This window comes from Pan paniscus, chromosome 5 (genome assembly GCF_029289425.2).
Source record: "Pan paniscus chromosome 5, NHGRI_mPanPan1-v2.0_pri, whole genome shotgun sequence".
Taxonomy (NCBI): domain Eukaryota; kingdom Metazoa; phylum Chordata; class Mammalia; order Primates; family Hominidae; genus Pan; species Pan paniscus.
The window spans coordinates 153,948,352-153,961,273 of NC_073254.2; the positions used below are offsets into that span (position 1 = coordinate 153,948,352).

The 12,922-nt window shown below is 35.0% G+C and overlaps 1 protein-coding gene across 3 annotated transcripts in view; it reads left to right on the top strand.

The window, feature by feature from the left end:
• The window catches only part of TBPL1 (TATA-box binding protein like 1), a 36,496-nt gene extending 23,646 nt beyond the window's left edge, over positions 1–12,850 (top strand). For all 3 annotated transcript variants that reach the window (XM_063605467.1, XM_014345461.4, XM_034962877.3), the window contains 6 exons: positions 5,476–5,654; positions 7,958–8,040; positions 8,207–8,270; positions 9,765–9,868; positions 9,966–10,060; positions 12,321–12,850. In XM_063605467.1, the coding sequence (XP_063461537.1) occupies positions 5,520–5,654; positions 7,958–8,040; positions 8,207–8,270; positions 9,765–9,868; positions 9,966–10,060; positions 12,321–12,400 (561 nt within the window). In that variant the 5' untranslated portion in view covers positions 5,476–5,519 and the 3' untranslated portion in view covers positions 12,401–12,850. The remainder of the gene's footprint in view (positions 1–5,475; positions 5,655–7,957; positions 8,041–8,206; positions 8,271–9,764; positions 9,869–9,965; positions 10,061–12,320) is intronic.
• Positions 12,851–12,922: the final 72 nt, after the last annotated feature.

Sequence of the window (12,922 nt, forward strand, 5' to 3'; positions counted from 1 at the left end):
ATAGGCGTAAGCCACCGTGCCCAGACGAGTTCAGTTATTTCTTATTATTACTGGTTGACTGTAGTTCCACATATATTTACATTTTAAATTATCTGAATACACACAGCCAGAGTATCTCCTATAGAAAGTTTTTGTACCAGACTGTAAGAGAACACTGATTTACTCACACTTTCAACATCGTTTGATATTTGCCAATATAAGTGTCATCTTATTCTTTTAAGTTAGCATTTCCTCAATTACTAGTAAATGCAAAGAACTGCTAAATAAATGATTAGTCTAAGAAAAAATGAATTTTAATATCATTAGAATTAAGGGATAATGAAAACACATATCCAACTTCAGTCACACCTAAGACACTGGGTTATAATTGTCTTAAATGTTTATACAAGAAAAGACAGTTAAAAACTAAAGTATTAAGTATTCAACTTAAATACTTTCATTTAAGAAATTAGAAAAAGAATATATTAAATCTGTGGAAGGAAGGAAACAATGGACATAGGCAAAAAATTCACTAAAGAGGATCATCTACTGATAGTTTGTTCTGAGAAGAAACCAAAGTGGAAAAAAAGCAAGATTGACGAGAGCAATAAAAAGCAGGAATAAATGATACTACAGTGAAAAAAGGGTAAGTAGGCTACAACAGAGACTTCAAAAGATTATTAAGACAACCATGAAGAATTGTATGCCCAGTAAATTTTAAAATTTAGAAGAAATGGAAAATTTAATTTAGCAAAATAGACTTAAAGAAAACAGAGACATGAATTATTTTAAAACTCTTAAAGAAATTGAATTTAAAAGTTTAAATTCAATCTAATTTAAAAATTAGAAATTGTCTTAAAAATTTATCAAACAAGAAACAGTTCCAGATAATCTTCAGGTAATGTCTTCTAACCTGTCTTCCAGAGAATTAAAAAAGAAAAAAGAAATAAGCCACCTTAAATTGTCTAATGAGTCTAGTATAATCTTGATGCTCAAACCAGATAAGGACAATACAAGAAAGGAAGAGTATAGGCTAATTCTACCCAATAAGTAAATGAAGTATTAGCAAACCAGATTCATCAATAATCTTTCAAAAATCAAGAATTAATTGGATTTAGGAATATAACACTGTGTATAACAAGTTTAAGAGAAATATATGAGAATGATAAGACTGCAATTGAAAGTAGAGGCTTTCTCTGGAGGGAAAGGTGAGGAGGATGTGATTTGGAAGAACAGCATGGGGAGGCATCAGTTGTATTGTAATGTTTATTTTTTAAGCTGAGTGATAGGTACATAGATGTTCATTGTGTTCTTTTTGCCTTTTTGTATATCTTAAATATATGGTAGTGCCATGATTAGCAGGCTTAATAGCCTTGTGAGTTTAAATGTCACTTTCAAATGCTGTATTTTTGGTGGAGTTGCTTAAACACATTCCTCTTGGAATCTATACAACCAGTTAAAAAAATCATGTATAAACCACCATGAAATATAATGAAATGTACTGTATATGCATTTTCATGAATGTTGTGTCAAAGGGCTTGTAGGAAAAAAAGATTGTTAACTCTTTTGCATTCAGTGAAAATAGGTGGCTTTGGAAATAGTTTCAGCCTTGCTAACAGTTTTTTTTTTCATGCTTAGAATTAAAAGAAATAATTTGGAATTCTAGGTAGATGAGAAATTTAATATAGTTAAGAGTTTGAAATGTTGGATTTCATAGCGTTCATACACCAAATAATTGAACATTTACAATGTTTCAGATACGATGTTGAGTCGTGGGAATATATAGACCTATAAAAGAGTCTTTCACCTCAAGAAGCTTAGAATTTAGTAGGGGAAATAGGTGATTCTGGTGTTTAACTGTAGGTACCATCATAGTCATAAACAACTTGGAATATTTGTTCCCTTCTGGGAATTAGTTTCCATCTTTCCTTTAGCTGTTTTATTGTTTTTCTTGTTTTAATTTAAACAAAGTGGTGAGTCTGTGTTTTCAAGAATAACCTAAGCCTTTGAACTACTAATATTTAGTTAGACCTGTTTAACCCATCGATAAATTATGTCACTACACTTAAAAATACAAGGGACATGTTAGGCAATCAGATGCTTTGTAGAAACTGAGCCATTTGTCAGCCTGGCGCGGTGGCCCACACCTGTAATCCCAGCACTTTGGGAGGCCGAGGCAGTGGCTCACAAAGTCAAGAGTTCAAGAGCAACCTGGCCAAGATGGTGAAACCCTGTCTCTACTAAAAATACAAAAATTAGCTGAGCGTGGTGGTGGGTGCCTGAGGCTGAAGCAGAGAATTGCTTGAACCCAGGAGGCGGAGGTTGCCGTGAGCCAAGATCGCGTCACAGCCCTCCAGCCTGGGCAACAAAGCGAGACTTGGTCTCAAAAAAAAAAAAAAAAAAGAAAAAAAAGAAATTGCGATTTGTCTGTTTCGTTGGACTGTCATTCTAATTATCCTATTGAAAAGGGATATAATATGTTTAGCTTTAGAAAGTAAATCTTTGTTAATATCCAGTTCTGTGCTCTCGTTCTACAAGACAGATGAACTGATTGCAAGTGGACCTTTTTTCATGCTTCGAAAAATGTGGTCTTTTATGTAGGTTGCCTCTTTTAAAAAAGTACTGACTTTTTATATTGCATCTTTAATTGAAAACTTCTTATTAAAGCAATCTTTTCTGAGCCTGCTTTTCAGGTTACTCATATTATAAAATATGAATACTTAGTAACTTATGATGAACTATTCCCATGACCTTATTTTTAAAATTTAAGTTGCTGAAATGATGAAAAATCACCAATTTTGAATTTCAAGGCTTCTTTTTTGCATTCACACAGATTTTCTTTACCCTTTTTTTTCTTGACTTAGTTTTACTTATATTGTCCTTAGTGTTGTCCCCTCAGGCAGAACTCAAAGTAGTAAATTCAGAGTAGAGTAGAACTCAAAGTAGTAAATCTGAGTCAATTTGTTTTCTCCTGTTTGATATAAAAACAAGTAAAATAGTAAATTTGATAGTTGATTCGCATGAAGTTTCTTCTTCAGTAGTTGCCTTGTGGTAGCTTATCCTCAAGGGATGTGCAACAGTTAGGATTAGGTTTGGCTGTATATCACAGAAATCCAACATGAGGGAAACTGATTTTTCTCTCATACTCATGAGGTCTAGAATTAAGAAGAACAGGGATAATAAGGAGATTCACAGCCTCAGGGGCCCAGGCTGCTTCTATCTTGTTGTTCTACCATCCTCATCCTCATTGTCTTGTGGTGCAAAATTGGCTACTTGAGCTCTAGCTCTCATCCAACCTCTAGACAGCAAGAATGAAAAAGGGCAGAAAGGCAAAGGAGCCCTTGCTGGCTTAGTTGGTTGCTCTAAGTAGACTTCCCAGAGGATACATAACCATTTTATTTTATGTCTCATTGACCAGAACATATTCAGGTGGCCAGTTGGCTATACCAGTTGTTGCCAGGGAGGCTGACATCTATAGTATTTTATTTCTGCCACATTGTACCCAGCTAAACATCTGAGCTCTGATCATTATGAAGGCAAGGTGGAATGGATGTTGGGGTAAGCAGCCAGGAGCCTAGCAGAAAACCTGCTGCTGTCCAGATGGCTCAGTAACTGGGCTCTAATGTAATCATGGGAAGTAGTGCTAAGAAATCCTCTGCCTGTTGATTTGAACTTATTTCATCAATAATTACTGTCATTTACTGTTACAATATCCTAGATATATATGCTAAGTACTTTTCATACATTATATAATTTTCACAACACTGCTGTGTGGTAGGCATGGTCTATTCCATGTTACATATGAGAACACTGAGACACAGGTTACATAACTTGCCCAAGTTCTGATAGCTATTAAGTGGTGAGTCAGACATTGCACGTGCTTAAGACCAATGGTAATAAACTGGCCCTGTGCCTCTGCTTTTTAATCTGTCTGCCTATATATCTATCCATCAGTTCCTATTGTCACCCCTGCCTCACTCCTCATACGTAAAAATTATTTGAGGTAGCTCAGACATGCACAAATAACAGAAAAACAAAAAGATACACAGATTGAGGGGAATATGGGAATATAAGAGTGAAAAAATATAATGAAGTTGAGGTACAATTGATACACAGAATTGAATGCCATATGGTCTTATAGAGGTGTCAGAAGTCTTGGTCTGGTTTGCCACTGTGTTCTATCAGAAACTGAAAGGCAGAGAAACAAGACCTTCTTTATTTAGACTCTTGGCCCCTTCACTGTTTTAGTTATATAATAATTTGAATCCTTATTATAAAGAATACTAGTTTTTTACATTGTGGCTGCAAGGAATTTTAAAGACAACTATAGTATGTTTTTATCATTTTCTGATCTTTTTGTGAGTTAAGTCAAATTGCCATTGTTTATTTTTTGAAGTGTGAAAATGCAAAGAGAATTTTTTAGCTGGGTCATGAGTCACGTACTTAGTAAAAACTGGGGCTTGTTTGTTTGTATAAATCATAGGAGTCTCGGCAAATACATATTGGAAGATTCTGATCTTGATAAAAATGGTATTATGCAAATTACTTGGTAGAGCTCCTCCTGTACACCCAAGTTTGCAAACTCCTTGAGGACAAAAGACTTTGCCTTAATTATTTCTTTCCCTCCATTATCTTCAGTGTATAGGTGTTCAGAAAGAAAATAATGAATGAATGGTTAGTAATGAGAAAAGTCTGTTAGTAAATGTTATTCATATTTTTGCTGCTTTAAACTTAAGTCAGTTACTCTGCTTGAAATAGAAGTGTGTCATATTTTTTATAGTACCAGCAAGTTGCATGAGAAGGGTTATATGCCACTAATGGTTAGACATTGGGACCAGAGTCCAACCCTTGAACGCGGTGCATTTGGGGATTTGTCATTACTGTGGTACACCTGGAACGTAGTGTTTGTAGAGGTGAATAGCAGGAGATAAGTCTGGCAAGCTCCTGTCAAGTAAAAGTTACTTTTTAGTTTAAGGAATGAAAGTTAGGCCTAGATTTTGAAATATATTAGATGTCATGTTAGCTTTTTTAAAAATGACATTTTTAGTGGGGAAAAGAAAGGACATGATTTGGTTTGTTTGTTTTGACAGAGTCTCTGTCTCACAGGCTGAAATGCAGTGGTACGATCTCGGCTCACTGCAACCTCCGCCTCCCAGGTTCAAGTGATTCTCCCACCTCAGCCTCCCTAGTAGCTGGGATTACAGACATGCACCATCATGCCCGGCTAATTTTTGTATTTTTAGTAGAGACCAGGTTTCACTATGTTGGCCAGTCTGGTTTCGAACTCCTGACCTCAGATGATCCAACCACCTTGGCCTCCCAAAGTGCTGGGATTACAGACATGAGCCACTGTGCCCGGCCAGGGACATGATTTGATTCTAGTAACATTTGAAAAATAAATAATATAGATTCATTTTTTACATTTCAATTTCAAAATTGTGAAAAGTGAATTAACAACATTTAAGTTTAATGACTTTATTTTGTTTTATTTCTCAGGATGTGATCTTCGTGGTGGAAAGCTAAATTTTAAAACCACCCCAATGGATGCAGACAGTGATGTTGCATTGGACATTCTAATTACAAATGTAGTCTGTGTTTTTAGAACAAGATGTCATTTAAACTTAAGGAAGATTGCTTTGGAAGGAGCAAATGTAATTTATAAACGTGATGTTGGAGTAAGTATCTGAGTTTTCGTATTTGTACTACATAGCCTAATTTTATAGTTCTATGACTAATACTAAAATGTATTCATTCTACAGATAGTTTATGAGCACCTTACCATGTGCTGGTTGTCCTGGATACAGAAGTGAGCCCTGTAAAAGCAATCCCTCCTCTCATGGAGGTGCAAGCTTTTGTACATAGAGTGCTGGTACCTGAATCAGCAAAGAACTCATTGGTTACAGAGACATTTTATTGTTCTCTCAATTTATTTTAACTGAAGAAAGGGACCTTTATATTCGCACATGTACCTATTCAAATATGATTATATTTGAATTATATTTGAATGATGCCTTAATATATATTATAATTTTTATAATATTTTAATTGTCATATTCTTTAACAAAGGTAGATGGTTTTCTTTCATAACAAACTGCTGAAAATAATAATGATTTATATCTTAACCTGGACATCTTAAATTTTAGTTTTTGTTAAACCTGTAATATTTTAAAGCCTGAATATTAATAAGTAATAATAAAACCTTAGTGTTTTGAGATTAACATTATAAAAGACATTGGATGTCATTATAAACCAAAGATTGATGAGATGAATATGTATTTTACACATTTGTTATGAAAATTAAGAATGTATCTCAAGGCTCTATTTAGCTTTAAAAATTAGATGCCAGGATACCTATGTAAATTGCCATTAATTAATTTTTTTTTTTTTTTTTTTTTGTGAGACGGAGTCTCACTCTTCCGCCAGGCTGGAGTGCAATGCAGTGGCATGATCACAGCTCACTGCAACCTCTGCCTCCCAGGTTCAAGCAATTCTCCTGTCTCAGCCTCCCAAGTAGCTGGGATTACAGGTGCACACCACCACGCTCAGCCAATTTTTGTATTTTTAGTAGAGACGGGGTTTCACCGTGTTGGCCAGGATGGTCTCAATCTCTTGACCTCGTGATCCACCCACCTCAGCCTTCCAAAGTACTGGGATTATAAGCGTGAGCCACCGTGCCTGGCCGTCATTAATTCTTAGTACTAGAAACTAAGTAAAGATGAATTAAATTCAATTAAAAATTTCAGTGACTCACAAAGATTTTCAAGTTTGTCAGCAATCCCATCTTTCCTTTAGAAAAGTAATAAATATGTCTGCTCAAAAGTTTAGAGAGGAATATGCCTAACACTGCTTTGGTACTTCAGCATGACATATGGAAAGGAAGTAGTTTTTTTAAGGCAGGTTAATTGAAAATTCTGAGTTGATAGACAAGCTGGTGATGGTGAGAGACAATTAAATGTAGGATAAACTCAGTCAAGTGTTTCTCAGTCACTTGTATATGAAATTTTATAATGTATTTTAGTTCAAATTTTATCTTGATCTTTGGTGAATTTTGAGTCTGCCCAGATTTAATAGCTTTCTAGTTTGATAATATGGCATATGACAGAGAATGAAGAACACAAAATGTAACAAAAATTTTAAGCAGAAACATCTGATTCATTTATGTTAGTCAGTGAGCATTTATGTCTTTCTTACATAGAATGAGCATCTAACAAATATTTCCATTAATGAAAAGTTGGAATGAAAATTTAAATTTGCGTATTTTCTTGGAGCTTAGTCCTTGACCTATTTATACACACTCTGTAGTTATTTCATTGTAACCCATAGCTTTAAATGAATTTCCAGTTACATCTCCCGCTCCAACATTTCTCCTTTATTCAAGATGCCGATGTTGAACTTGAGTATGTAATAAGCATCTCAACTCTAGGATGCAATATAAAGTAGTGATGGGTACCATGAAGCAGCAGAAAGTAGAATTAGGAATTAGAAAGCAATGAAGGGATGGGTGTTTCAGGGAAATGATTAGGGAGGGCCTCTCTTCAGGAGGTGACATCTGGTAAGAGACCTGAATGAAGTGAGAATATTGAGGGGATAATATTCCAAATGAAAGCAACAGCTACTGCAAAGCTTCTGAAGCATGAACAGATTTGGTGTGTGTGAGGAACCATGCAAGTTCCAGTTATGTGACTGGGGTGGAATGAGAGTTGAATTGTTTATATACTTGGAGTACATTGATTTCAAGTATATAGAGTGAGAGATTTCTATATACCTTGTATTTTTAATTAATCAAATGTCTTTTTGGATTAATATGTTCTTTGTGTTCGGTATTGTACTTGATTTCAGAATGGTAGATTTGGAGAGCAGTTATTGCAGTCTTGGATAAGCTTGGAGAGTAGTATTTGGACATTAATATGACTATATAGAACAGAACCTTATGTGAAAAATAATGCTTATGAGGTAATCAGATTTTTTTTCCCCCCAGAAAGTATTAATGAAGCTTAGAAAACCTAGAATTACAGCTACAATTTGGTCCTCAGGAAAAATTATTTGCACTGGAGCAACAAGGTAAATGCTACTTGGGTTTTTTGTTTTTATTTTTTACTTTTTCCCTCATGGAAAGGACATTTTCCTAGACTTAACAGCAAAATCATATGTAAAGTTTGTTATGTTCCTCAGTATAAAATTTATTTCCTGTGTAACTGATAATCTTTTTCTTTCCTTAAAACCGTAGTGAAGAAGAAGCTAAATTTGGTGCCAGACGCTTAGCCCGTAGTCTGCAGAAACTAGGTTTTCAGGTAACGTTTTCAAATAGTATCTAAACTACAAATATTCAAGGATTTATTTTTATAGAATTAAAAATTGTAATAGACTCAAGAAATCACTATGCGTACTATTCTTATGATTAAACTTTTTCTAGGTTTTTTAATACTGCCCTTCAGTGTGAAAATTAGTAGCAAAATTTGGCTATGTGGGTATTTGTAAAGGATCCTAGCTTTTTCCCTAATTCCTTTCCCATAAAGAGACTTGTTTCCTCACAAGTTAATTTCCTTTTCAACTCTTTTTTAAGTGTTTTCACCTCTGACGTACACAAACAAAATGGTTTTTGGTCATCTCAAGAATGCCAGGTCAGAATGGTGAATAGAGAATGGCAGAGGCCGTTGACATGGACACACCAGCTGGCAGGCTCTCACACTTGTAACGTGACTGTCACTGGCATGTCAGCCTCATCACTATAACTTGATAGAGGTATACCTTTGAATAAAACCATTACATATTATGGACTTGCTAGGTCACTTGCAAATGATGAATAAATGAAAGATAAAAGATGAGAATGGTCCCTGAAGATGAGGGCAAGGCTGTTTGGGATTGAGACAAGTTTGTAGAAGTGGGGATAGGAAGTTACCTTTCCCGCTGATGACTCAGTCTCTCTGAAGTAGAGGGTGATAGGAAGAGACTGAACGGCTGGTGGGGAGTGGGGGTTGGTGCTTGAGGAGGGTGGCAGTAGAGAGAGGCTTGAGTTGTACTGTGATTTGAGAGTGCTGCCACTTTGCGGTTTCCTGGCTTTGCGCAACTGCTGTGTGCAAGGCTGAGTTGAAGGATAGTTCGCTCACCCAAAATTGTGGTTTTAGGAGGAATGTTTGAAAAGATAATGAGATGAAACGAAGATGTTGGTTGGAGTGGCCAAAGTTATTAATGTTAACAGCATTATTTTCGGCCTTGGAACTTCTTTTCTTAGTGTAACATTAGAAGTGTTGAGAGAAATCCCAATTAGTTAGAAACAAATTTATCACTCTATCCCCAGAAAGAAAATAAACATCTAGCTAATCTCACAGAAATGTCATTTTGCCTTATTGCATATGAGAAAAACATCTGACTTTTGGAGCCCAGTGTACACTCTGTATTTACTGACTTTAAAGTGACATCTTTTCCATTTTTACTCTAGCAGGATGACCTGGACTTAAACTTTTTCCCTCACTATTCTCTCTCCTTTCTCAGTAGTTTTAAATATTTCACTTAAAGTATTAAAAAATTAAACATATGATTAGAAAGACCCATACTGTTTTGATCATGCAAATGCCTCAGGTTTTAATTTTTTTAATGGAGTTTTTGAGCTTTTTAAAAAACTGAATTAAAGCTTTCCATGCTACACAACTTACAGTACTAAACATACACTTAAAATGTTTTTGTTTTATCTTGTTTGCCCTTGTTTTTAAGGATTGCCATGATGAGCAGATTTTTTGTTTGTTTGTTTCAAAATAAATTTATTGAGTTTTACTTCTCTCCTAAAGGTAATATTTACAGATTTTAAGGTTGTTAATGTTCTGGCAGTGTGTAACATGCCATTTGAAATCCGTTTGCCAGAATTCACAAAGAACAATAGACCTCATGCCAGGTAAGTCTTTGAAGCAATTTATCTTGAAAAATTACCAAATTTGAAATTACTAGTCAGGGTATAAATATTTATATTAATTGTGGCTTATTTTGTGTAGTTACGAACCTGAACTTCATCCTGCTGTGTGCTATCGGATAAAATCTCTAAGAGCTACGTTACAGATTTTTTCAACAGGAAGTATCACAGTAACAGGTATTCTATGATATTGAAACCACACTTATCAATTATGGATTGAATGATACAAGATGCTCATACCAAGATAGAAATAATGTGTGATTTGTTCCTTTCAGTCACTTCTGCCCTTTAGAGGAACCAGTCTCCTGACTTTTAACACTAGATGCATTTTACCTACTTTTGTACTATTTATAAATGTTACACTTACTATTTTGTGTCTTTTTTCACTCAGCATTATCTTAGTGAGTTTCATCTATATTATATTCTATGTAGTTGTATGTAGATCATTCGTTCTTATTGGGCATTTGAGTAGTTTCCAGTTGGAGCTTTAAAAATATTCTGGTGGGCCAGGTGCATTGGTTCATGCCTGTAAGCCCAGCACTTGGAAGGCTGAGGCGGGCTTATCACAAGGTCAAGAGATCAAGACCATCCTGGCCAACATGGTGAAACCCCGTCTCTACTAAAAATACAAAATATTAGCTGGGCGTGGTGGTGAACGCCTGTAGTCCCAGCTATTCGCGAGGCTAAGGCAAGAGAATCATTTGAATCCGGGAGGCGGAGGTTGCAGTGAGCTGAGATCGCACCACTGCACTCCAGACTGGCAACAGAGTGAGACTCTGTCTAAAAAAAAAAAAAATATATATATATATATATGTATATATTTTTTTTTCTGGTATATGTATCCATAGTATGATTTTTTTTTTGTAAATTCATGATATCTTACATTTAAAATTCTCATGAGAAACTCATAAATTTCACAGAGGTTTTACATAAGCAAAATATTAAATATAATTGGTACCTGTTTGTTATGTTTGTCTTGCTATATCTTTTAATCTTTATTTGGAGAAAGGGTGGTTTCAGAAAACTAGGCATTCATGTCAAAGGGTAGCATTAGCATGCTGTGTGACATTTTAATGGTACTATGATTATAAATTGTACAGAGGCATTGCTTGGGAGTCAGGCCCAACCTTAGGCAAAAAAGAATTAAAGAAAATGTCTTTAATGTCCTTGAGCTTTGTTTTTTCTTTCTTCAATCCACAGAGGAAAATAATTTAGTCTCTCAACAAATAAACTTTAGTTTTGACTCATCCCATGGGTTTTTCCATCTTCCTTGGGGACTTTCAAAACGTATTCCCAAGATCCCACCTGCATCTTAAATATGGGATGATAGGAGACGAGTCTGTTTGTTCCCTTCTTTCAGCTCTCTGTTTCTACACTTTGGAGCCTGGATGTCTGAGAAGCCACAGAGCCTATTGAACAATCTCTACTAAGTATATAATAAAACAATGCATATGTAAAACTCTGTATTTACTGAGTTACTAGATATTAAACAAAACAATAACAAACTGAAGACAATTCACCTGGTTAAGCAGTATGCATTATTTACTTAGATCAGGAATAGCCTATGAAATGTTACTGAATTGGTTCCCATGAGCAAAGCATAGCAAGGTGGGGGTAAAGTGAGTCAGGAAGGACCTGACCAAGATAGGATGTGTGGTTAGGACTTTCAGAGAGTTTACAGTGGGTGGATTTGTTAGTTTCCTGGGTCTTTCAAAAGAGGTTAAGTGTGTATTGGTGAAGCCATTTTTATTCAAAATTTTATGAGAATAGTTTTCATTGTCCTTTTTTATGTTTCTTTTTAGCGATTTAAATGAAAGATTACATTTTTATAAAGTTGTTCAAGAATTAGCATAATGCATGGTCACCTCGTAGCCTTGTGCTTTTTTTGTTTTCTATTGACTTGTATAAGCTCTGAGGGTGAAATGACCAGATTGGTAATAAATATGTGGATACCCAGTGGTGGTAAATCTGTGGGGATTTTTAAACCAGCATTCTGGTTTCCCAACATTTTGGTAGCAGCTTTGTTTCACTCTGCTGTGTTCCTCCATATTCCTGAGCCTCTGTTGTAGCCTAACCAGAAGCCAGATGATAGTGATTTAAAGGATAGCTGTTATTTAGTCCCACTTGTTACTCCTTCCTTTCATGTACATATTATATTACAGTGCTTTTTATATTAGTCCATGATAGTTTGTATGCCCTAAAACAAAGTGAATAACCTCATTTTGTGTTTCATATGTCCTTTAATTGCCCAGAACAAAATCTGTATTATTTTTACTTATTATGGCTATGTGTATAATTATATGTCTAGTTTTCTTTTTTTTAACAGTTAACTTGATATTCTATACCACTTGAATATTTTTAATTCTGGAAAATCAGTTTTTCCTAGTGCTCCCTTTTCCAACTCTTCTCACTCCTTCCTCCATTGTGTTTATTACAGGGCCCAATGTAAAGGCTGTTGCTACTGCTGTGGAACAGATTTACCCATTTGTGTTTGAAAGCAGGAAAGAAATTTTATAATTCACCACTTAATTGGTTAGAATCTCTAACTGAGCACCTTTTAAACCTGCTGCACATTGGACTCAAAAGGAAAACTGGACCAACAGTAATTGAGGAAATAGACTCTTTTATTCATTCACGGCTACAGTGTAAGCTCCAGTCCCTTTGGATTTTATTCCAAACCTTGCTGTAATATAAAAGGAAGTTTACAAGACATGATATTGCTGCTTTTACAAAAGGACATTCTATTTATTTTCGCAGTAATTCTCATGTCCCCATAAGCAGAGCTGTCACAGTGTGCACTACCTTAGATTGTTTTATTGTCGTCATTGTTATTTTTTTCCATTTTGAGCTAATGTGTTTTATTTGTGAATAGTCTTTTACATTTTTGTATGCTGAATATGGGCACCAAAGAACCTGTAAAAGTTATCTTTTTCAATTGAATGTGCACAAATAAAAGTTTGGAAAAGATCTCTCTTCATTCTATAACTTTTATTCCCCATTTTCTATTTTAACAAAAATTGTATTCATACTTCTTTTTTT